This window comes from Bidens hawaiensis, unplaced genomic scaffold, assembly GCF_021521415.1.
Source record: "Bidens hawaiensis isolate Kalapana, Puna unplaced genomic scaffold, B.hawaiensis_p1.1 tig00046951_1, whole genome shotgun sequence".
Classification (NCBI taxonomy): Eukaryota; Viridiplantae; Streptophyta; class Magnoliopsida; order Asterales; family Asteraceae; genus Bidens; species Bidens hawaiensis.
Window position 1 is genome coordinate 66,055 of NW_027498393.1, and position 25,008 is coordinate 91,062.

The following is a 25,008-nucleotide window of genomic DNA, read 5'->3' on the forward strand; positions in this document are numbered from 1 at the left end:
CGAATTCGTGGGTATGGGTCTCATCAAACTCAGATAGCCCTTAAACGGGTTGTAACATCCCATTAACTTAAAAATTAAACTTACTAAATATTTGATATGAAAATCCTATAAAATAGGGATATAAATATCCGATTTTTTTAAAAATATTATTTATAATTAAGAAACAATTTTATAGTAAAAAAAATAAACGGGTCGTTGTTTCACCAAACCCAAATACATTTTAAACCAAGTTATAGCATCTCATTTATTTGTGAAACCATTTCATTATCGAATCCTAAGTATATTATTAACTTCTTTACATTAAATAAAATTAAAATCCAAAAAAAATATATAAATATTAGAAACAAATAATGTAAAATAACTACATAATACAAGTAATAAAAGCAAGTTGTTTTATAAAAGTACCCTTAACAGTATCTTACAAATCAATAAAAAACAGTTTGTTACAGTTATTTATTTAATTATAGACCTTCATCACAAAAATACACATTAATATAACCCAAACGTTTGTTTATAGATTTATATATAGTAGTCAACAATGCCAAAAAAATTACCAATAGCATTAAAATCCAATTTATGACACCCTAACTAACTATTCCCACGTAAGGCAATTTTATTTATTAGTAGCTGGCTATGGTCATTTTTAATAGGTTTTGATAAAAATTATAAATACAACAATAATTATTATTTTAGAAAATGACAAACTAAACCGGCCAGGTTATTTGGGTTTGTCACAAAGGTCAAATGGTATTTTATTTTGTAATTTGCTAAACATAACATCCTTGTTTAGAAAATCAACACATGTTTATCTTTTTGCTTTTGACACATTTGATTTCTTAGCCCCCAGAGGCTGTGGATTTTCTGAACAGGATTTAACGGGTTGTGCATAGTAATTCTTCGGTTCCTAAAAACCAAAACTTTGTTTTTAGTAGAATTGATTTTATATTCAAAAGGAAGTTACGGGGTAGCTTGCTGCCTGTTTATCTGTCACTTTATTGTAATCGTTTGAATGTTTTTTATTAATGACATTCATGTTTTTTTTTCTAAAAAATTGTATTATATATATATATTTTAAATTTAGTTTAGACAACGAACTTGATGAGTAACTTTGTAAAATAATAAACAAGTTTCAAAAGGGTTACAATTAAGTCAATCAAGTTTAAAAAATGTTATAAATAAGTTACTCATCTCTAATGTTTTATTTAAATTATAAGTTTTAACATGTTTTTTCTATATATGTATATTTTTAGAAAATATTTTTATCTTTATTTTTTAATGTTAAAGTGGAGTAGTGGCATGTACTTTTTATTTTTAATATAATTAATGTTTTTTATATTTTTTTAAATATAACTATATATATTGATGCTTCCGACCCCACGTATTCTTCTTCATTGCTTTCTTTACGTATAAAAAATCCAATGAGGCTTGATTTGAAGATTTAGTGACCAGGTTTAACCAAAATTACATGAATGACCTAATTAAAACACTTTTAAAACTTGACTACTATTCCGTGACATTTTCAACATGAAGGCTCTATTGTGTAATACAATACTGTACTTTATGCTATATATTACAACTAGTTTTAGAGCCATTGTCACACACATGATAATCCAAATTATAAAATTAAAGCAAATAATTACATCTATGTTTGTATCTATACTATGTGTACATAAATTAATTTTATTTATATCAGAAAATGATTTTTTTTAAATGAACTAATAAAAAATGCACGCGTAGAAACGTACTCGAGAATGCTTTTTCTATTGAAAATTTCATTCTTAGTGTCATATATGTATAATTGAAAGAATTTCGGTTAGAAAATAAGACTTCTCATACAATAGTAGTTCTAACCACTTAGCCTAATAAAAATAACTATTAACATATTATTTTACTATATATTCCAAAATACTTGGTGAAATTCAAAAATCAACAACAACCCATGTTTGTCAAAGATTGGAAATAATATGATTTCAAATGTTATCATTAACATATTTTACTATGTATGTTGTAGAAGATTGTAAAGAAAAACAAAACTCGAATATGATTTTATTTTACAAAGTAATTTTTTTAATCATTAAATTATAGATATAATATAAATAAAGTATAAAAGGAAAGTGAATAATTATTAATATATTACATATATTAGGATTAATTAAGATTTTAGTTTTGAAGGAAAAAGAATTATAAGAATTAATCAAAAGATGACAAGCTTCCATATTTATTTTAGTGAATAGATTGATGTTATAATTTGGTAAGAGTGTTATTAGCAAAGTGGCAATTAATAAAAAATGATAGCCAACTTTTGGATATTAAAAAGGAATTAAAGGATCAGGTTTGACTAATCAAATATGTGGACCATTAGATTGCCAGCACTAAGAGATTGATTATTTATGGCATTGTCATCATTACTTGTTGGAGGATTTGGCGGGCTAGGAATGAAAAGATTTTTTCGGGCAAGAACACTAAGGTGGTAGAAATGGTTGCGGATATAAAATCTTTGGGTTTTCTTTGGTACAAAAATAGATCTAAGATAGGGGTAGTGGATTGGAAAAGATGGTGTTTATTTGATGTAACGTGATTGTTGTTTTTGGTTTTTGGCTTTCGGCGTCTTTCTCCATCTTGGTGATAGTCGTTGGTTGTGTTTGTTTTTAATGAAAGTCAATTTTCAAAAAAAAAAAAAAAATTTAGATTGCCAGCAGTACCATCCTTTTTGGCCAAACAACATGTCAAACTTTCTAAAATATTTAATATTTTAGTTATGTAAATGTTATTAAGTTATTACATAAATATATCAACATTTATACATTTAGGTGGATCAAACCTTTTCTTGATCAAACTCATAATCCAGCTGTGTTTATAAAATTACATATTGAAATTATTATTTTTCTATATCAGATTATGAAATATGAAACTTCAATTTAATTTTGTGTCAATCAAACTATATACTTAAATATTTAAATATATTATTTAGTATAATTTTATTTATGTAATTACAAACTTCATTACTTCAATATAGCCTGTCAAACATTATTCTGAATTTTGACCGTGCATATATCAATCACAGATAGATAAATGCTATTTATGATTATTCTATTTTTTTATAACATCTATGATTATAAAGTTTTATTTAGTTGTATTATTAATCCTTATAAACAAGCTGAGCTACTTGAACTCAAATTGACAAAAGAAAAAAGCTTGAAACTAGTTGATCCCGAGCCTCAAATATAGCTCGCTTAGTTAGCAAATCTGAGCTTAAACCTTGTATGAGAAGCTTGGTTAGACTCGTCAAGCCTTAACAAACCATGTGTATATTTAAGTCTACCTATTTAAAAAAAATTTAACATTACACACTCAACTAAAGCTGAGCTTTGGCTCCTTTAAAGTACTACACGAGCTCGATCAAGGTTTTTTATGAAAATATAAAAAACAATTAAAAAGAACTATAAAAAATATTTATTTAATAAATAATAAACAAGCTGATCATGAGCTTTTAAAAAAATAACGCTCGTAAATCAACGAGCCAGCTCATTTACACTCTTGTCATCAAGATACATTGAAAATATCTAGTAATTTCAATATTAATCAATGAAATTAAATGTTGTAATATTATTATTATTACTAATTGTAATCAAATATCAAAAAATATACTTATGTTGTCTCTAAATACGTTAGAGAGAGGGAGTTATATATAATTGCAACTTTTCAATATTAGTTATGAAGTTAAATGTTGTAATATCATTATTATCATTGTGTAATCAAATATTGATAATAATTTATGTTGTGTGTAGCGTGTACACGGGAAATGATTAGAGAAAGTCAAAAGGACTAAAAATTTATATAGAAACCAACAAAACCATTACAAACCAATCAATTTTCTAATTTTATTTTCATTTCCTATATTATAAGGTTAAAAACATAAAAAACAAAGATTAAAAAAATAATAAAAGAATATGTAGCTCACGAAGTGCGTATATGTAACTTGCATACATATATATATATATATCATATGAGATACATATATATAGCTCCGTGAGTTACATATACGTGTTTCGTGAATGGCATGCTCTTTAATTATTTTTTTAATCTTTCTCTACGTTTCTAACCTTATAATATAGAAAATGAAAAGAAAATTAGAAAAAATGATTTTTATTTTGTAATCTTCTTGATTTTCTCGTAATTTTCCCGTCTCAATATATATAAGGGTAAAGTTAAAATATGAAGGGAGACAAAAATAAGAAGCGTGAGAAGGATTTGTGATCACATAAAAAAACCCTTTAAAATAAATTAAAAAACTAATATAAAAATCATAATTCAAAATATAAATAAAAAAAATTAAAAAACTAAAATGTTTCCCTCATCATTTCCATTCACAAAAAAAAATAATAATAAAAAAATTGAGTTATGATCTTTTTCACTCAACATTTTGTTTTTTTTAGAATGAGAAATACGGTAGAAACATTTTTGTGTTTTTAGTTTTTTATTAAATTTTAAGTTATGATTTATTTATTTTTTTCTATACTTTTTGTTTGTCTATAAATACTTCTCACCCTTATTATTTTTATCTCAATTTATAGAATAACTTGACCCATATATATATATATATAATAAATATATAATAAAACAAAAAAATAAAAAAGATTTTAGACAATAACATGTTAAATCAGGCAAATCACTTATTTTTGGACTTACACTCCCACAATAATATTATTATCACCTATACACACGCCCATCTGTATCTATATCATATATACATATATATACACTCCCACCACCACTTACCTCCAGTCAACGTCCTCCCTCCTCACCGGATCTTTACCGGACTCCCATTTCCGTCCACTCCATCTCCAAGGTACAAACAATGTAAAACAAATAATAATAATAATAATAATAATAATAATAATAATAATAATAATAATAATAATAATAATAATAATAATAATGACAAGTAATACTAACAACAATAATAATATTCTCGTCGCAATTCTGTCGCTATTGTTCTTCTTCAACTCCACATTCCAGCAATCAGTCAATAACAATACGGCCAGATTCCGGGCAGAACGGGCAGCTCTGCTACAAATCCGGTCAACACTGGGCTTACGATCAAAACAATGGCCGATTAAACTGAATCATTGTACAAATTGGGTGGGTATCACATGCCAAAACGGCACCGTTTCGGGTATAAACATATCCGGGTTCAAACGGACCCGAATCGGCAACCAAAACCCACAATTTGTCATCGATTTCACCAATTTAACCAACTTGGTATCCTTCAATGCCTCCAATTTCCCATTACCCGGTTCAATTCCGGTCCAATTGGGTACCCAATTGCCCAATTTACAAGTTCTTGATCTTAGGGTTTGTCGGATTATCGGGTCGGTGCCGGATAGTTTGGCCAATTTGACAAATTTGGGGGTTTTGTACTTGTCGGGTAATACGCTAACCGGGTCTGTTCCGGCTGGTCTCGGTTTGCTGACCCGCCTCTCGGTTCTTGATTTGTCGAGGAACACGCTTACCGGGTCGATCCCGGATTCGCTCGGGGCGTTAACGGGTCTTTCAACGTTGGATTTGTCGTTGAATTACTTGTCGGGTGGGATTCCGGAGAGTTTCGGGGGGTTAACGAATCTTCGGGTTTTGAATCTTTCGGGTAATAGTCTTTCGGGTTCGGTCCCGAGGGAAATAGGGAATGTGACTACATTGTTTGTGATTGATTTGAGTTCAAATTCGTTTAGTGGGGAGATGCCGGTCGGGTTTGGGAGGTTAACGAGCTTGCAGCAGTTGGTTATCGGGAAGAATAAGATAACCGGGAACTTGTCGGGTGAGTTATTTGCTTCGGGGAGTAAGTTGGAAACTTTGGTTTTGGATCATAATAATTTTACGGGCGAGATTCTGGGTGCGTTGTGGGAGCTTTCGGGTTTGAGGTTTGTGGATGTCTCGGTTAATAATTTTACGGGTGAGCTTCCGAACGTTGGGACGAATGGTGCGAATTTTACGAATTTTACGTCTCGGGTGTTGAATCTTTCGCATAATATGTTTTACGGGAACTTAATGCCGGTTTTGAGGAGTTTTGATTCGGTGGATTTGTCTTATAATTACTTGCAAGGTAAGGTACCGGATTACTTGCGAAACATGTCGCAGGATGTTGTTTCTTTGAACCGAAACTGCCTTCGAAACACGACGGGGCAGAAAACGGTGCGGGAATGCGTAACGTTTTATTCTTCGAGGGGGTTACAGTTTGATAACTTTGGGTTACCGAACGGGACGTTGTCGCCGCCTCATGACGGTGGCGATAGTAACAAAAAGTGGATAATATTGGCTGCGGTTTTGGGTGGTGTTGGGCTTGTTATACTTTTAGCAATTGTTGTGTTAATAGTGGTTGTATGCTGTCGGAAACGGCCTGCAGCTAGTCAACGAGGGACGGGTGTGGGACCCGCCCCGGCTGCAGCAGAGCCGCCGCCGCCTCCCGAGGCTGCGTTGAATCTAGCGTGCTTGGGAGACTCGTTTACTTACAAGCAGATTCTTGCAGCCACTAACGACTTAAGTTCCGAAAATCTGATAAAACACGGTCACGCAGCGGATATTTTTAAGGGTGTACTCGAAGGGGGTACGCCGGTGGTGGTTAAACGGTTTGATGTGGGGCCCGGGAAGGAGGACAAAAGTATGGTGGAGTTGGATTTTTTTAGTAAGGTGGCGCATTCGCGATTGGTGCCTCTTTTGGGATATTGTTTGGAAAATGAGAATGCAAAGTTTTTGGTGTATGGTCACATGCCGAATGGTGATTTAGCGGGCTCGATGTATAGGATAAGTGACGAGGATGATGATAGTTTACAGTCGTTGGATTGGATTACTAGATTAAAGATTGCGTTAGACGCTGCTGAAGCGCTTACTTTTCTTCATCATGATTGTGTTCCGCCTATTGTTCACAGGTATAATAAGATATATGTTATATATATATAATGTGTGTTTTTTTTCCAATCTAAAAACATGCAAAAATGGCATTTTTTCGATCCGCCTCGCATAAATCACATTAAATCGTCACGTATATGGTTGCTAATTATGGTTCACTATTAAAATGTGTGTTAATTTCATATATATCCTCATAAAAGCTCTAACATTTACACAAGATTTTCAATATTTGATATTATTTACCCTTGCAAAACACTACAAATATCATATTTACACAACCCCCCCCCCTCGTCGAGGGAAACAACCGAACTTTTTGAATAAACGAATAGCACATTATGCATTACAATGTTTTGCAGTAATAAGTTTGTTTTCCTATATGTATATAAAGTTTTAACAGACTGTTTTAAGTAATTGTTTAATGTTGTATACTCTAGAATTTATACATATGATATTTTGCGTGTTTTTTTAACGAGTAAACATGATAACATGAAAATTTAGAAGGATAAATAACACATTTATGAATTTCTGAATGAAAATTTAGGTTTTTTTTTTTTTAATTTAAAAAGTAGTGAAACCATATTTAGAGGCAATACATGTGACAATTCGAAAAAACGCGAATTATGCATGATATAGAAAAAATACACACGAAATATTGCCTATTTAGTGGCATATTTTATGCTAAGATTCGCTTTTTGTCTTTTATTAAAACTTGGTGTTTTTGTTTTGTTAATGAAGAGATGTTCAAGCAAGCAGTATACTTCTTGATGATAAATATGAGGTGCGGTTCGGGAGCTTAAGCGACGTATGTGTACAAGAAGGAGACAGTCATTCAAGTCGGTTCACAAGGCTGCTTAGATTACCTCAGTAAGTACTCAAAACCTAAAAACAAACATGCTTATTATGCTTCAATATTAGAATCAAGAAAGTTGTCTTTATATGCCATATATCAAGGCCTATAATTAGAAAGTTTTTGTTTTTATTTGTCGTTTTCAGGTCCTATTCGATTACTTGTCGTTATATGATTACGTGTGTTTTTTCCTTGTTTAATGGTTTTCAGGTGAATTATGTGACAAAATGGATGTGTGTAGGTTAACCCTAATACATGTATAAAGTATGCACTTTTAAAATAACTTCCTTTTAGGGTATGATGATGTAAAGTATACATCTTTAAAAGATACAAGTTAAAACTTCTAAAAGTCATTTTTATGCATGATTTTGACTTTTACTGGGACTTTTAGGAAGATAGACTTTTGTGGTAGCCATAGTTATCAAATGCGCTGGGCACACTCAAGGCGCATAGGCCTCGCTTGGAGCCTAGGTTGAGAAAAAAAAGGTGCACTTAAATAAAAATTTTAAAAATATATTATGTGTATAATAAATCATACTATTCCTCAAATAAAATAAACAAAAGCTATTATATAACATTTAATGATATATAGTTAGTACCAAAAGTTCTAAAATAGTAAAGTTTCAATAAAACTTTTGCATTTCTTTTTCTCGGCATTTATCTTCTCATGCTCCTGGCATAGACAATGTCAAAGCGCTTGCCTATGAACTAGAAGTGCATTTATTGAGCCTCGCCAGAAAAACGGGCCTAGGCGCAAGAAGCGAGGGCTTTTAATAACTATGGTGGTAGCTTTAATATTTTAGGTTGGATTTAGGTACCGAATAAATAACACGATAACTCGTAGATTTTATAGACATGGATAAAACGTTTTCCTAATATGGATATCCGAGTTAATAGGTGAAATCCGATGGTTTCCAATGTTGTTAATTATATATAAGTCTGTTTTTACATTGTTTTAGAAGTATACAAATTATGAACATTTTTGTGGTAAATCATTCAAATTTGCGGTTTTAACCCGAAATTTTTGTTTGTTTGATGCAGGACTTCTGAACAAGGTGCTTCTGGTATGTTTCTTGATCTTATTTCTAGTTATTTTTATGCTTTTTCATTTCTATTTTTCAGTAAAATTATAAATGTGACTAAAAATTGTTTGTACCTTCAATAATAGGGCAAGCGACCGCCACATGTGCGTATGACGTGTACTGTTTCGGGAAGGTATTATTGGAGCTTGTAACGGGCAAAATGGGAATTAGTGCGTCAAACGATTCATCCACAAAAGAGTTACTAGATACAATACTTCCGTATATCAACATATACGATAAAGAACTCGTGACAAACATCGTAGACCCCTCATTAATCATAGACGAAGATTTGTTAGAAGAAGTGTGGGCCATGGCAGTTGTGGCTAGATCCTGTCTCAACCCAAAGCCCGCCAGAAGACCGCTAATGAGATACGTGTTCAAAGCTTTAGAAAACCCGTTAAAGGTAGTTAGAGAAGAAAGCGGAAGCTCAGCTCGGATGCGTACACCGTCTTCCCGGGGTTCGTGGAACGCAGCTTTGTTTAGTAGCTGGCGGCAGCAGAGTTCGGTCGATGTAGCAGCAGGGGCAGGGGCAGGACCGAGTAGTCTTAAGCGGTCAGGGACGAGTGGATCACAGTCGGGTAGTGGTGGGCATAACGGTGGTAACGGTGATCATTCGTCTTCAAACCGAAAGCATTCGAAGGAGGTGTTTCCTGAACCGTTGGATGCGCAAGACGAGGCGAGGTCCGACAATGGGCATTGATGGATAGATTGATTCTTTGTTAATAATGCATCTAAGTACATCCCCAACCCACCATGGCAGGTAAAAGTTGATGATACAGAAGATTTGTTTTCTTTGTTAGAGACATAAAATTGCAATATATAGAGAGAAAAAAAAACCCAGGTTTTGTTGTCTATGGTTGTTAAAACCATGAGATTTCTAGTTGTAATTGGTGGGTGTTTATTTTATTTTTCTTTTGTGGAGTTGTAAATTGGAATGGATTTTGTTTTTATCCAAATTGAGATGATTTATTTTTAGTTTGTTATGATTACGGTAACAGTAGTGGTGACAAATGTGACACATGGGTTGTAATATAATGGGTCAGAATGGGTTAAATTAAAAAAAGAAAAAGATTGAAATGGGTCAAAACGGGTTGACAAATCTTTATGGAACGAGAAAAACGGAGGAAACTTTTTTAGTTTTCTTTTTTACTTTTTTAGTTTTTGATTTATATTTCGAGTTATGATTTTTTAATTATTATTTTTTTTGAATATTTTGGTGAGAGGTTTCTGAAATCTCAACCCATTTTGACCAATTTCAAAAACCCCTCATTAAAAAATTCAAAAAAAAATAATTAGAAAATCATAACTCGAACTATAAATCAAAAACTAAAAAAGTAAAAAAAACTAAAAAGTTTCCTCCATTTTTCTCGATCCATAAAAAAATGTCAACCCGTTTTGACCCATTTCAATCATTTTCTTTTTTTAGCGTGGCCAATTCTGACCCATTATATACATTTGATTACAACCCATGGGTCACATTTGCCACCCCTAGGTAACACTGTACGCACGCACGCCTACGCTGCATATAGAAATATGTCCAAAAGTAAACACACATGGTCCATGTCCATATTTATGGCTACAAGAAACGGGACGCAGTTGAATTTAAACGACATAATACAAGTTAAAGTTATGCTGTTTATCGTCCCTGCCAACCGGATATGGATTTTGTAACTTGCACGATTGAGTTCGGGGTCTTCTCCAGCCTGCACAAAAACATGTGGTTTGAGTTCTGTAATGTGTGTGCGTGTGTGTGGGTGTTTGAGAGAGAGAGACCAAGAAATTTCGTCTACGGATTTGACGACTTCAGAAGAGCTCATTTGACAACTTGACCACCCAAAATAATCTCATCAAGGATGGTATGCACCTGTGAAAATTGAATTGATTAGCTGAGTATTGATGGGTCCCACCATCCCACGAGTTAATTTTTTCTTTTTCCAAAAACATACAGCATATGATACGAGAACAATGGTATTGTTGTTTATTAAACTTGTTTATCTGCTTATTGCGTTTTGATGTGACAAAATATGAAACAAACAGTTTTAATAAGCGGACTTCGTTATCATTTTTATGGAATGAATAGAAGAAAAGAGAGGGATTTAACCTTATTGAAATTGAACACGATATCAAGCTCGCACACGTTATGGAAACACTTGTCCAACGTCTCCACGAATACTGAAATTTGAGATATTAAGGCATATTACCGCCAGATATATACACACAATATGAAACTAAAAGGCTAAAAGAACATAATAATATTTAAATCAGAAGAATTAAGACATGCCTTGCATAAGATCTAGTATGGCAAGTTCATTTTCGCACTCATCAAATATTACAATGAAGTATAGTGTAGCGAAACTCTTGTATACAAGGCGGGTATCCTGCAAATACAAGGACCGCAAAGGCATGTTTTGATATAAAATATATTTCAAAAAGGAAACTTACGTTAATATCTGTAACTTACAAGTAGCAAACATATAACAAAACCAGACGACGAAATACGAAAAGTTAAGTAAGCTGGAAACTAGAAAGATTTCCTTAAAGATGGAAATTTTGACCCGTTTATAGTTGACTTATACAACTTTACTATGAAGTATGATGGCTACTAATGTGTTACTTTAAACAATATAAGTATAACACTAACAAGTAACAAGTACACGGAGGGATTACACTAGTAAATACTTTTATAAAGTAATTGCTAGTCATTTGAGCGGTTTTGAACCCGATCTTATTCAACATGTAACATGTTAAAAAATATGCATAACATACCGGTCCAAAAGTTGAATCTTTAACAAAGTTGCTCACATTCTCAGCTCTACTGCATAAAACTGTATTCAAAACAGTTAACAAATTAACCTTGTTGATCAACTGATCATCATTGAAATCTAATCAAAATACACAAAATCAATCTTCTAAACGCAAGTTCAGTTACACAACACTCATCTTTGCAACCATCCTGTTTATTGATTAAATCCAAGTGATTTATGAAATCGAAATTGAAAAATCATCCAACAACACCAAGAGAAAAGGTGAGCAAAAACCAAACCACAACAGAAAACTGAACCGTTAACTGAAATCACGATAACAGACAAAATCGATCGGTTATAATTAAGTGAATCTGGTTAACAGACCATTTGGTTATGGTTATGATTAATGTGTCTTTGTTAAGTGACTTTAACCGAAACCGGACTGAACCTTGCATGCTTGTGTTTTTCCAATTTTTATACCTCTATTTCCATCTTTTATACCTCCATTTCTAGTTTCATACATTTAAATTCATGCTGCAACTATCTATAACCGAGCTTGGATATAACCAAGCTTAGAACCGGCATAGTTCAGTTTCGAAACTTCATAATTGAGCTTGGAACATCATAACAGAACCATTTTCAACCGGAAAAAGAAGGAAAAAAATACATTGGACCATTAACCGAACTTAACCAAAACCGAATATAACCAAGGGTTAACAGACCTATGGTTTTTAGACCATTCGGTTATGGTTATGGTCAAGCAATCTTCCATAACTGAACCATACCTACTTTGAAGATTTGCCTAATTAGAACTATAAAAACTTCAACTAGACAGCTATCAATAACTCCTAGGGTTACAAATTACAATGCCCACAACATAAATTACACATTAATTTCACTATCTAATTCCATATTTACACAATTATTATGGATCCGAAATCAAAATTAATAACAAAATCAATTCGGCATGTAAATATCAGCGATCAAATTACGTCAATCACAAAACCTAAACTACAAATTCAACCTACAATTTATCAAAATCAATAAATCACATTGCAAAATGAAACAATACACTGTTTGTGCTCGTGAACCATTCATTTGTCCGCTAAAAGCTTAACAAATGAGCATCAACAGTGCCTTATTCAGTTCGGTTCGTTTACAGCCTTAACCTAGGGCCACAATATCCACAACACAAAATGCACAATAATTTCACTACCTAATTCCATATTTACATAATTATCGATCCGGAATCCAGCATAAAATAAATGGATCAGATAGATACTTCTATTTCTAATTTCTAATCACAGCTTATGAGCTTAATAACAACGATAGATGAACACGATTAAAAGCACAAATTCGCGATGAAAAGAGACCTGCGTAAATATTCACGATCAAATTACGTCAATCACAAAACCTAAACTACAAATTCAACCTACAATTTATCAAAATCAACAAATCACATTGCAAAACAAAATCTCGTGAACCGTTCATTTGTCCGCTAAAAGCTTAACGAATGAACATCAACAATGCCTTAGTTGGTTCGTTTACAGCCTTAACCTAGGGCCACAATGTCCATAACACAAAATGCACAATAATAATTTCACTATCTAATTCCATATTTAAGCAGTTATAGATCCGAAACCTAGCATAATATGAATCGGTCAGCTAGCTAATCCTATTTCCAATCACAGCTTAATAACAGCAATACACAAAATCAATTAAAATCAAAATTAGCGATGAAATCGGTTAATCAGACCTGAATATATATTCCGGATGATTTCCTGTTGTTTCTCCACCGGCTAACCTTGCAATTAATTGAAATTAAAACTAAACTGATTATGAAGATCCGGCTATTAATATTATTATTATGTATGGAATTGAAGAGAACCTGATAGTCGTAGAATTTGATGAGGCGAGGTTTGCCTTGATCGTTTATTATTATAACCGCTCGGATCATCGCAATGCGTAACGGAGAAGAAACAAAAGACTGTTATGGTTAATCAGTTATTATTCCTAATTTATGTATATGTATTTATATTGGTTTCGATTGAAAGCATTTATTTACACTTGTAACTTTGTAAGTAAAGATAAAGGATCCTATGCATACATTAATTTTACAGTTCAATCGTACAATAGTTACGTGACACTTTGGATTAATCTTTTATTGTATAATATGTATGCGACACTCTGGAAAGTCGATTTTTAATAACACGCTAACTCTAAAATCACAACTACGCGAGCCGGTTTTCGTCCACCTTCGTAATCACCGTTCAGCAATCCGTCACCGCCCGACGATTCTGCCAACTGTCCACACCTTCCGTCACGACCATCAATCGTTGTTCACAAGTCAGTTGATCAAATTGGCCATTTGAAATTGAAATTGCCGAACATAATTGATCAATTAACTTTGAAATTGATCCAGTTAATCATCAATTTAAAGCTTTAGTCGATCAATTTTGAGTTTTGAGTGATGAGTTTTAACTTTTAAGTTTTAACCTTGAATGTATCAAGATTTAAGCCTGAACGCTTTAGGTTTTTTGCCTGAACGTTTTAGGTTTTAAGCATGAACATTTTAAGGTTTAACTTTGAACGTTTTAGGGTTGGAATTTGGCTTGAAAGTTTTTGGTTTTTTTACACTAAACGTATTTCGCTACCTAATGTACATTAAGCAATTATTGTACATTAACGTGCCCCTCTAAGCATAACTAGGCCCCGTAAACGAGGTGAACGTTAAGCGAAACTATTGGTGGAAAGTTCATTTACGTTCGTTTGATAATGAACAAACATGAACAGAGAATTAAGTTCGTCCGGTTACGTTCGGAGAAGAATGAAGAATTTGAAACTGGTATCAAACGCTAGAACATTTGTGGACTTTGAATATTGAGACATGCACTTACGGATTTTCAGGTGATTTTGTGTTGATTTAATGATTGATATTCCCAATTTAATATATGCCCGTTTATGTTCATTTGTGTTCGTCCATGTATGTTATTGTCCGGTTAGATTTGTTTGTCTGTTAGTGTTTTTTAATGGCCCTTTGCAATTGTTTAAAAAATTAAAGAACGGACATGAAAAGGCTCAAATCAGCATATCACAATAATCCAAGGTGTTAGGCCTGTCTCAGTTTAAAGACAAGAAAACTCATCAAATAATTGAGACAAAAAAACCAATGTATATGCTTCACGACGAAAAATCGTCAGTTTATTCATCTCATTGTCACAAAAGACCGGAAGTTAACTACCAGAAAACCAAATTATCGATAAAGGCTCTCGGATCTAAGGTTCTCAGCAATCTCAGTTTCCCATCGATCACCGTTTTCGAGAAGCTTCTCTTTATCATACAAGAGTTCCTACAAAAATCAAGATATCAACATTTGTCACATATGCAATATTATTTAATGATAACAATATATATTATTTTCATACATGTTTCTCTAAAAGGTTCAACATTTCATACACATGTTAAGTGTTTGTAATTTGTAAATACATATTGTAAAATCTAAGGGTTTATGATATGAGTGAACTACGGTTTTCATCCCTATGGTTTGTTTAAATCTGTGGTTTTAGTCAAATAGTTTCAAATTTGCAATTTCCATCCCTGCGGTTTCATTTCACTTGCAATTAAGCCCGACCCCACTAACCCCGTTAAGTCTAGTCGTTAAACCCATCAGCGCGCCCCTCGCGTGAGGGTCAGGTTTGTCCGTTTTCTCCCCGGATACACCCCAGCCCTAATTCACAAGCCCCCTCACGTGAGGGGCTGGGGAGAAAACGGACAAACCTGCCCCTCACGTGAGGAGCACACTGATGGGTTTAACGACTATACTTAACATTAGTGGTGTCGGGCTTAATTGCAAGTGAATGAAACCATAAGGACGAAAATTGCAAATTTGAATCTATTGGACTAAACCCGCAGATTTGAATAAACCACAGGGACGAAAATCACAGTTTACTCTAATGATATATATATGAAGTTGTACAAATAATAATATATTACGATGTAAAGTTTAATAACCTCGTGGGTTTCGGTAGCAAACTCAAAGTTAGGGCCTTCGACGATTGCATCAACAGGGCACGCCTCTTGGCAGAATCCGCAGTATATACACTTTGTCATATCAATGTCATACCTGCCATACAAATCCATTCGAAAACATGATCAAGAAGATGAAAGGTTGATGAAAACACAAAAAGACTAAAATACCCTTCGTTTTAAAACATATGCTTTCATAATCAGCTCCAAAAATGTCATATTTCAAATTATGGTAATAGGTATTTTCACCTTGTTGTTCTACGGCTGCCATCTTCTCGTTCCTCGGCTTCAATGGTGATAGCTTGAGCAGGGCATATCTGATAAAAAAATGTCATATTTAAAAATATTAATATTAAAAAGGGAATAAGGGATCAAATATATTCGACTATTCGTTGCATTCGAGTAATATAAGTGTCTTTAACACCATATCCCATATATATGATACTTCTTAAGCTTCTAAAATTCACCAATATCCAACCGTAGGCACAGGTCAAGTTGTTGATTTTATGCGTCATCTTATGGGAAGCAAACGCTAGACATATAGTTTATAAAAAAGCTCAATATGAACTTTTATATAAATTGGAGACACAAATATTATTCATAATTGCAAGTTCTAATTTTACTGCAGTTGTTTTAATAAAATGGAACTTACAGCTTCACAAAGTTTACAGGCAATGCAACGTTCTTCTCCAGTTGGATAACGTCTGAGGGCGTGTTCACCACGAATCCAAGGGCTCAAAGGACCCTTTTCAAATGGATAATTAATCTGCATCATACCAATTAATTCATATTAGATTACAAAATAATGACCAAAAGATTGTAGTAATAAAGGGATAATGTAGGCGAAGTGCACTCAAGTATTTAACTTTTTTCATTAAGACCACCCATATAATAAAAAAAAACTTTATATGCCGCCGCTACCTATATGTGTGTGGTCTCGTTTATACAAATTCCAGCAAATAGAAAATATGCCAGTTGACAAAAATGCCCTTGATTTTTATCATAAAAACAACAATCTTAACATATAAAATGTTGTCTCTTGTTTTACCTATAAATGATAAAAAGCTCGCATCTTGTTTCACTTGTATTTCATCATTCAGCATATAAGTGAAACGACATAGATACTGTGTTAGCAATGCATACTTTTTATCATATACAAATGACATAATACAAGTGAAAGATACGAACTTTGGCGGTTATGTGGTTGCATCCTGGCATCTCAAGAAATGCACTTTGTTACAAAATATTTAAGGGCATTTTGTCATCCAACACCATTTTTTTTGGCAAAAATGGTATAAATGAAACTAGATACGGACTTGGTGGCCTATAAAGTAGTTTTAAAACATATGCGGCCTTAATGATAAAAGTTATAAAACTTGGGCGGCTTCCACATACACTATATCCCTAAAATTGAGGTAAAGTGCTTACGGTAACTTTTGGATCGAAGAAGTACTTGAGTGTCAAAGACAGACCTCGAACCAATTCAGTTAAAAATAGAGTATTGATGCCCCGCTCAAAGACTGCACATAATTAACCAACTTAAACTGTAATCGCAGTCCATAAAAAAAGATACAAATATAGCAAAACGAGCCAGTGTGAGAAGTACCAGAACTCCAGTCTTTCGAGATCTCCTTTGCAAGCTTTTCTCTTTCCTCATCATCTGCATTTTAGAGTTAAGTTATGTACAAACGATCGTATAGATACATAACAAGACGGAAGCTAACCAAGTTTTTAAAACTATTGAGTGACCAATCAAAATCATAACTAGTCAATATTCTCAATACGGAACAAAGACAAGTTCCTCATTCCTTATTCTACCATTTAAATTATCACAACTTTAAAACATTGCTGTAGAACATAACATATAGCACTTTCTATATCAGAGTTTTCGTGTTCACAATGCCACAACATAAATAAATTCAAAAACATAATTACTAGTATTGTTGTACATATAAAAAATAATCAATTTCCTGTCAAACCAGATCAGTATGCATATCTGTGTATCTACACAAGCAGTTGAAAACTATCAGCAACGTGTGAAACGTTCTCACCATTTCAAATTGACGAAACAATTGTGTTCCATATAGTTGTTTATCAGCATATATATCAACTATGCATAACAGAGAATCATGTGCTATTGCAAATTTAGAAAGCCAACAATATGACTGACAAAAACAAAAGATTCTACTATATTAGCAAGAATGATATATCTCCATTTGATTTCAGGTATTGGCAGGACAGGTGTTGCAGGGCTCTAACAGTGATGCTCCGCTCAAAGACTGCACATAATTAACCAACTTAAACTGTAATCGCAGACCATAAAAAAAGATACAAATATAGCAAAACGAGCCAGTGTGAGAAGTACCAGAACTCCAGTCTTTCGAGATCTCCTTTGCAAGCTTTTCTCTTTCCTCATCATCTGCATTTTAGAGTTAAGTTATGTACAAACGATCGTATAGATACATAACAAGACGGAAGCTAACCAAGTTTTTAAAACTATTGAGTGACCAATCAAAATCATAACTAGTCAATATTCTCAATACGGAACAAAGACAAGTTCCTCATTCCTTATTCTACCATTTAAATTATCACAACTTTAAAACATTGCTGTAGAACATAACATATAGCACTTTCTATATCAGAGTTTTCGTGTTCACAATGCCACAACATAAATAAATTCAAAAACATAATTACTAGTATTGTTGTACATATAAAAAATAATCAATTTCCTGTCAAACCAGATCAGTATGCATATCTGTGTATCTACACAAGCAGTTGAAAACTATCAGCAACGTGTGAAACGTTCTCACCATTTCAAATTGACGAAACAATTGTGTTCCATATAGTTGTTTATCAGCATATATATCAACTATGCATAACAGAGAATCATGTGCTATTGCAAATTTAGAAAGCCAACAATATGACTGACAAAAACAAAAGATTCTACTATATTAGCAAGAATGATATATCTCCATTTGATTTCAGGTATTGGCAGGACAGGTGTTGCAGGGCTCTAACAGTGATGCTCCGCTCAAAGACTGCACATAATTAACCAACTTAAACTGTAATCGCAGACCATAAAAAAAGATACAAATATAGCAAAACGAGCCAGTGTGAGAAGTACCAGAACTCCAGTCTTTCGAGATCTCCTTTGCAAGCTTTTCTCTTTCCTCATCATCTGCATTTTAGAGTTAAGTTATGTACAAACGATCGTATAGATACATAACAAGACGGAAGCTAACCAAGTTTTTAAAACTATTGAGTGACCAATCAAAATCATAACTAGTCAATATTCTCAATACGGAACAAAGACAAGTTCCTCATTCCTTATTCTACCATTTAAATTATCACAACTTTAAAACATTGCTGTAGAACATAACATATAGCACTTTCTATATCAGAGTTTTCGTGTTCACAATGCCACAACATAAATAAATTCAAAAACATAATTACTAGTATTGTTGTACATATAAAAAATAATCAATTTCCTGTCAAACCAGATCAGTATGCATATCTGTGTATCTACACAAGCAGTTGAAAACTATCAGCAACGTGTGAAACGTTCTCACCATTTCAAATTGACGAAACAATTGTGTTCCATATAGTTGTTTATCAGCATATATATCAACTATGCATAACAGAGAATCATGTGCTATTGCAAATTTAGAAAGCCAACAATATGACTGACAAAAACAAAAGATTCTACTATATTAGCAAGAATGATATATCTCCATTTGATTTCAGGTATTGGCAGGACAGGTGTTGCAGGGCTCTAACAGTGATGCTCCGCTCAAAGACTGCACATAATTAACCAACTTAAACTGTAATCGCAGACCATAAAAAAAGATACAAATATAGCAAAACGAGCCAGTGTGAGAAGTACCAGAACTCCAGTCTTTCGAGATCTCCTTTGCAAGCTTTTCTCTTTCCTCATCATCTGCATTTTAGAGTTAAGTTATGTACAAACGATCGTATAGATACATAACAAGACGGAAGCTAACCAAGTTTTTAAAACTATTGAGTGACCAATCAAAATCATAACTAGTCAATATTCTCAATACGGAACAAAGACAAGTTCCTCATTCCTTATTCTACCATTTAAATTATCACAACTTTAAAACATTGCTGTAGAACATAACATATAGCACTTTCTATATCAGAGTTTTCGTGTTCACAATGCCACAACATAAATAAATTCAAAAACATAATTACTAGTATTGTTGTACATATAAAAAATAATCAATTTCCTGTCAAACCAGATCAGTATGCATATCTGTGTATCTACACAAGCAGTTGAAAACTATCAGCAACGTGTGAAACGTTCTCACCATTTCAAATTGACGAAACAATTGTGTTCCATATAGTTGTTTATCAGCATATATATCAACTATGCATAACAGAGAATCATGTGCTATTGCAAATTTAGAAAGCCAACAATATGACTGACAAAAACAAAAGATTCTACTATATTAGCAAGAATGATATATCTCCATTTGATTTCAGGTATTGGCAGGACAGGTGTTGCAGGGCTCTAACAGTGATGCTCCGCTCAAAGACTGCACATAATTAACCAACTTAAACTGTAATCGCAGACCATAAAAAAAGATACAAATATAGCAAAACGAGCCAGTGTGAGAAGTACCAGAACTCCAGTCTTTCGAGATCTCCTTTGCAAGCTTTTCTCTTTCCTCATCATCTGCATTTTAGAGTTAAGTTATGTACAAACGATCGTATAGATACATAACAAGACGGAAGCTAACCAAGTTTTTAAAACTATTGAGTGACCAATCAAAATCATAACTAGTCAATATTCTCAATACGGAACAAAGACAAGTTCCTCATTCCTTATTCTACCATTTAAATTATCACAACTTTAAAACATTGCTGTAGAACATAACATATAGCACTTTCTATATCAGAGTTTTCGTGTTCACAATGCCACAACATAAATAAATTCAAAAACATAATTACTAGTATTGTTGTACATATAAAAAATAATCAATTTCCTGTCAAACCAGATCAGTATGCATATCTGTGTATCTACACAAGCAGTTGAAAACTATCAGCAACGTGTGAAACGTTCTCACCATTTCAAATTGACGAAACAATTGTGTTCCATATAGTTGTTTATCAGCATATATATCAACTATGCATAACAGAGAATCATGTGCTATTGCAAATTTAGAAAGCCAACAATATGACTGACAAAAACAAAAGATTCTACTATATTAGCAAGAATGATATATCTCCATTTGATTTCAGGTATTGGCAGGACAGGTGTTGCAGGGCTCTAACAGTGATGCTCCGCTCAAAGACTGCACATAATTAACCAACTTAAACTGTAATCGCAGACCATAAAAAAAGATACAAATATAGCAAAACGAGCCAGTGTGAGAAGTACCAGAACTCCAGTCTTTCGAGATCTCCTTTGCAAGCTTTTCTCTTTCCTCATCATCTGCATTTTAGAGTTAAGTTATGTACAAACGATCGTATAGATACATAACAAGACGGAAGCTAACCAAGTTTTTAAAACTATTGAGTGACCAATCAAAATCATAACTAGTCAATATTCTCAATACGGAACAAAGACAAGTTCCTCATTCCTTATTCTACCATTTAAATTATCACAACTTTAAAACATTGCTGTAGAACATAACATATAGCACTTTCTATATCAGAGTTTTCGTGTTCACAATGCCACAACATAAATAAATTCAAAAACATAATTACTAGTATTGTTGTACATATAAAAAATAATCAATTTCCTGTCAAACCAGATCAGTATGCATATCTGTGTATCTACACAAGCAGTTGAAAACTATCAGCAACGTGTGAAACGTTCTCACCATTTCAAATTGACGAAACAATTGTGTTCCATATAGTTGTTTATCAGCATATATATCAACTATGCATAACAGAGAATCATGTGCTATTGCAAATTTAGAAAGCCAACAATATGACTGACAAAAACAAAAGATTCTACTATATTAGCAAGAATGATATATCTCCATTTGATTTCAGGTATTGGCAGGACAGGTGTTGCAGGGCTCTAACAGTGATGCTCCGCTCAAAGACTGCACATAATTAACCAACTTAAACTGTAATCGCAGACCATAAAAAAAGATACAAATATAGCAAAACGAGCCAGTGTGAGAAGTACCAGAACTCCAGTCTTTCGAGATCTCCTTTGCAAGCTTTTCTCTTTCCTCATCATCTGCATTTTAGAGTTAAGTTATGTACAAACGATCGTATAGATACATAACAAGACGGAAGCTAACCAAGTTTTTAAAACTATTGAGTGACCAATCAAAATCATAACTAGTCAATATTCTCAATACGGAACAAAGACAAGTTCCTCATTCCTTATTCTACCATTTAAATTATCACAACTTTAAAACATTGCTGTAGAACATAACATATAGCACTTTCTATATCAGAGTTTTCGTGTTCACAATGCCACAACATAAATAAATTCAAAAACATAATTACTAGTATTGTTGTACATATAAAAAATAATCAATTTCCTGTCAAACCAGATCAGTATGCATATCTGTGTATCTACACAAGCAGTTGAAAACTATCAGCAACGTGTGAAACGTTCTCACCATTTCAAATTGACGAAACAATTGTGTTCCATATAGTTGTTTATCAGCATATATATCAACTATGCATAACAGAGAATCATGTGCTATTGCAAATTTAGAAAGCCAACAATATGACTGACAAAAACAAAAGATTCTACTATATTAGCAAGAATGTGCTTACCTTTATCAGTTGAGAATGAGTGCTTGGTTGCAAACGATCGTGCACCAGAAATTGTCCCACTGTTAGAGCCCTGCAACACCTGTCCTGCCAATACCTGAAATCAAATGGAGATATATCATATCATCATGAAATTATTTGTATCTTTTATATGAACAGATATGATCATACATTTTGATTTAAAAGTAATAAACAAAAGTAAATGTGTTCATACACATTTGATTTTGAAGTTAAAACCAAGTAATGTCAAAAGCTTAGAATGCAATTAGGCCTGTAAATGAACCGAACTAACACGAATGGGGGCCCTTTCGTGTTTGTTCATTTAACTTTAACCGAACATGAACATAATATCAAACAAATTATTTTGCTCATGTTCGTTCATTAAGATAATAGGCGTGTTTGTGTTCGTTCATGTCCTTTCACTTAAAACCTAAATGGACAGTTCAAGAACGTAAACGAACATAAACAAACAAACAAACTTAAATGAGCATAATTGAACAAACATAAATGAACACAAATGAACATGATTAGCTAAAGATAAATGAACATAAGTTAGCATTAATGACATCACAATTCATCAAAAAACACATTTAAATTAGTGTTTAAATTTACAGGATTTATTTAAAATGAACATAAGTTAGGCGCACTCAAGGGGCATAGGCCTCGCCTAGGGCCTAGGCGCAAGGCGCAAAAAACGCAAGGGCCTGAGGAAAAATAAGCGCACTTAAATAAAACATTTAAAGTGTATTATGTATATGAAAAGTGATATTACTCTTCAAATAAAATAAACAAAAGCTATTATATAACATTTAATATCATCTAATTAGTACCAAAAGTTCTAAAATAGTCAGGATTCAAATGTGATTCTAAAACTTGAATAACAAAATGTATCAATATAATGCCTTTAACTTCTCCTAGATCCAAGTTTCAATAGCAACCCTTGCGTTTCTTTTGCTCGGCTTTTATGTTCTCATGTTCTTGGCATAGACAATGCCGAAGTGCTTGCCTAGGAACTAGAAGCGCGTTTATTGAGCCTCGCCTGAAAAATGGGCCTAGGCGCAAGAAGCGAGGGCTTTTAATAACTATAATTTAATTAGCCCCTTTTATGTTTATATTAATATAAGCATAACTACTTATGTATTTTAGCTGTTCACGAGTCGAGCCTGGGTCGAGCCTGGGTCGTTTCGAGCTCGAGCTCGAAATCAAACGAGGCAGCTTAGTAAGCCTCAAGTTCGATTTTGAAGTTAAACGAGCCTAAGATCGAGCCAACGAGCCGAGCCATGACCCGAGCCGAGTTTAGGTCGATTTTGGTTCTATTATAAAAATGATCCAGCTTAGCTCAGGTTGTTTTAAATCAAGTTTCTTTAGCTAGTTATATTCGAGCTTTTATCGAGCAAGCCACGAGCCCAAGCTTTGAGCCGAGCTTAGGTCGATTTTGGCTCGATTACAAAAATGATTCAGCTTAGCTCAGGTTGTTTTAAATCAAGTTTTTTAGCTAGTTTATTCGAGCTTTTATCGAGCGAGCCACGAGCCCAAGCTTTTTGAACAGTTATCTATGTTGTCAAAAGCCCTTCGCAGGTGCCTTGCTGCCATCAAGGCGATCTGGCAACCTTGGGGCCAGTTTCCGGCCACTTTGGTCAGCTTCTAGTGAGATTCCAGACAAATCCTGAAAATTTCAGCAAAATTCTAAGAATTCCAGGCAAAGTGGTCTAAAATATCAAAAAATGTTTAAAACCCCAAAAAATGGTATTGTTTATGCTATGCGCCTTGTTTATCTCAGGCCCTCCCTGGCTATTTATGCGTCTCGCACTTAGGCCCAAGGCTCCCCCTTAGCGCCTTGAGTGCACCTTACGCCTTTGACAACTATGATATTTATTAAAACTTAAACGAACAAAACGCGTGTTCATGTTTGTTTGTTAATTAAATAAACGAACATCAACGAACTACGGTTCATGAGCATTCGGTCCGTTTAAAGACCTAAATGCAATCAACAAATTTTAATGACGTTGAATCAATCAACAATAACCAGATCATCCAAATTTAATTAACTCAAAATCGAAACCCTAGAATATCAAATCGTTCAAATTAAAACTTAGTCCGCAATAACGTTATATTAATATATAAAGGTTAAGCTTACAAGCTGTCGATTACGGATAACTGAGATCGATTTGCGAGCTAAAATGGCAGCCATTTCTCGATGAACCACACGAGCACGAGACCTGTGTGTGTGTGTCTAAGCTTTGTTTATAGTTTCATATAAACCCCTAAACATTGTGTATGTCTGTAATAATAATATCAAGGGTAGGGTTATAAAAAGAATTATAGTTTTTGTAGGAAGGACAAGAAGTAATTTTGGCCATTGATTTTAAACATGGAGGGTTGAGATTAGTTTAGGAGGAAATCAAGTGTGAACGTAAGGGGAAGGGTATAAAAGGAATAACACATTTGTTGACTTTCTCTCTCCACATACAAGGCACATGCCAAATTCCCCGTCATTTTAAAACGTCCATAACTTTTTTTATGACGTTTTTTATTGAAAAACAAATTCACCATAATAACGAGTGTCTTTTTATCTTTTATATGAGTACCATATTGTAAATAAAAATTAAAAAAAAATTAGTGGGTTTTTTACAAATTGTGTTTT

General features: G+C 33.4%; 2 protein-coding genes and 1 pseudogene across 4 annotated transcripts; 1 reads left to right on the forward strand and 2 right to left on the reverse strand.

Annotated features, from left to right (window-relative positions):
- Positions 1 to 4,652: 4,652 nt before the first annotated feature.
- On the forward strand, positions 4,653 to 9,748 carry LOC143596752 (putative LRR receptor-like serine/threonine-protein kinase At2g16250). The gene is made up of 5 exons (XM_077075443.1): positions 4,653 to 4,914; positions 4,973 to 6,923; positions 7,639 to 7,767; positions 8,792 to 8,814; positions 8,919 to 9,748. The coding sequence occupies exons 1-5, from the start codon at positions 4,653 to 4,655 to the stop codon at positions 9,530 to 9,532; spliced, it is 2,979 nt and encodes a 992-aa protein (XP_076931558.1). The 3' UTR covers positions 9,533 to 9,748.
- Positions 9,749 to 10,335: 587 nt separating this feature from the next.
- LOC143596750 (AP-3 complex subunit sigma-like) lies at positions 10,336 to 13,533 on the reverse strand (annotated as a pseudogene). Its single transcript, XR_013146770.1, has 7 exons — positions 13,465 to 13,533; positions 13,333 to 13,375; positions 11,599 to 11,657; positions 11,114 to 11,210; positions 10,934 to 11,004; positions 10,606 to 10,696; positions 10,336 to 10,535 (listed from the first exon to the last, which is right to left on the reverse strand). The product of XR_013146770.1 is annotated as an AP-3 complex subunit sigma-like (transcript).
- Positions 13,534 to 14,741: 1,208 nt separating this feature from the next.
- On the reverse strand, positions 14,742 to 24,585 carry LOC143596751 (NADH dehydrogenase [ubiquinone] iron-sulfur protein 8, mitochondrial-like). 2 transcript variants are annotated; one of them, XM_077075441.1, is made up of 8 exons: positions 24,502 to 24,585; positions 22,368 to 22,461; positions 17,209 to 17,262; positions 17,031 to 17,122; positions 16,255 to 16,368; positions 15,852 to 15,919; positions 15,588 to 15,699; positions 14,742 to 14,925 (listed from the first exon to the last, which is right to left on the reverse strand). In XM_077075441.1, exons 1-8 carry the CDS (start codon positions 24,553 to 24,555, stop codon positions 14,830 to 14,832), a joined length of 684 nt encoding a protein of 227 aa, XP_076931556.1. In that variant the 5' UTR covers positions 24,556 to 24,585; the 3' UTR covers positions 14,742 to 14,829. The 2 variants fall into 2 exon arrangements, with proteins under 2 accessions (XP_076931556.1, XP_076931557.1); XM_077075442.1 differs by lacking the exon at positions 17,209 to 17,262 and adding an exon at positions 21,763 to 21,816.
- Positions 24,586 to 25,008: the final 423 nt, after the last annotated feature.

Coding starts and splice junctions, on each gene's coding strand:
- LOC143596752 (XM_077075443.1), top strand. CDS start 4,653: ATGTTAAATCAGGCAAATCACTTATTTTTGGACTTACACTCCCACAAT. Junction 4,915..4,972: donor TAATAATAATAATAATAATA/ATAATAATAATA, acceptor ATAATAATATTC/TCGTCGCAATTCTGTCGCTA. Junction 8,815..8,918: donor TTCTGAACAAGGTGCTTCTG/GTATGTTTCTTG, acceptor CTTCAATAATAG/GGCAAGCGACCGCCACATGT.
- LOC143596751 (XM_077075441.1), bottom strand. CDS start 24,555: ATGGCTGCCATTTTAGCTCGCAAATCGATCTCAGTTATCCGTAATCGA. Junction 15,700..15,851: donor GGCAGCCGTAGAACAACAAG/GTGAAAATACCT, acceptor TTTGTATGGCAG/GTATGACATTGATATGACAA. Junction 14,926..15,587: donor TTGCTACCGAAACCCACGAG/GTTATTAAACTT, acceptor TGATTTTTGTAG/GAACTCTTGTATGATAAAGA.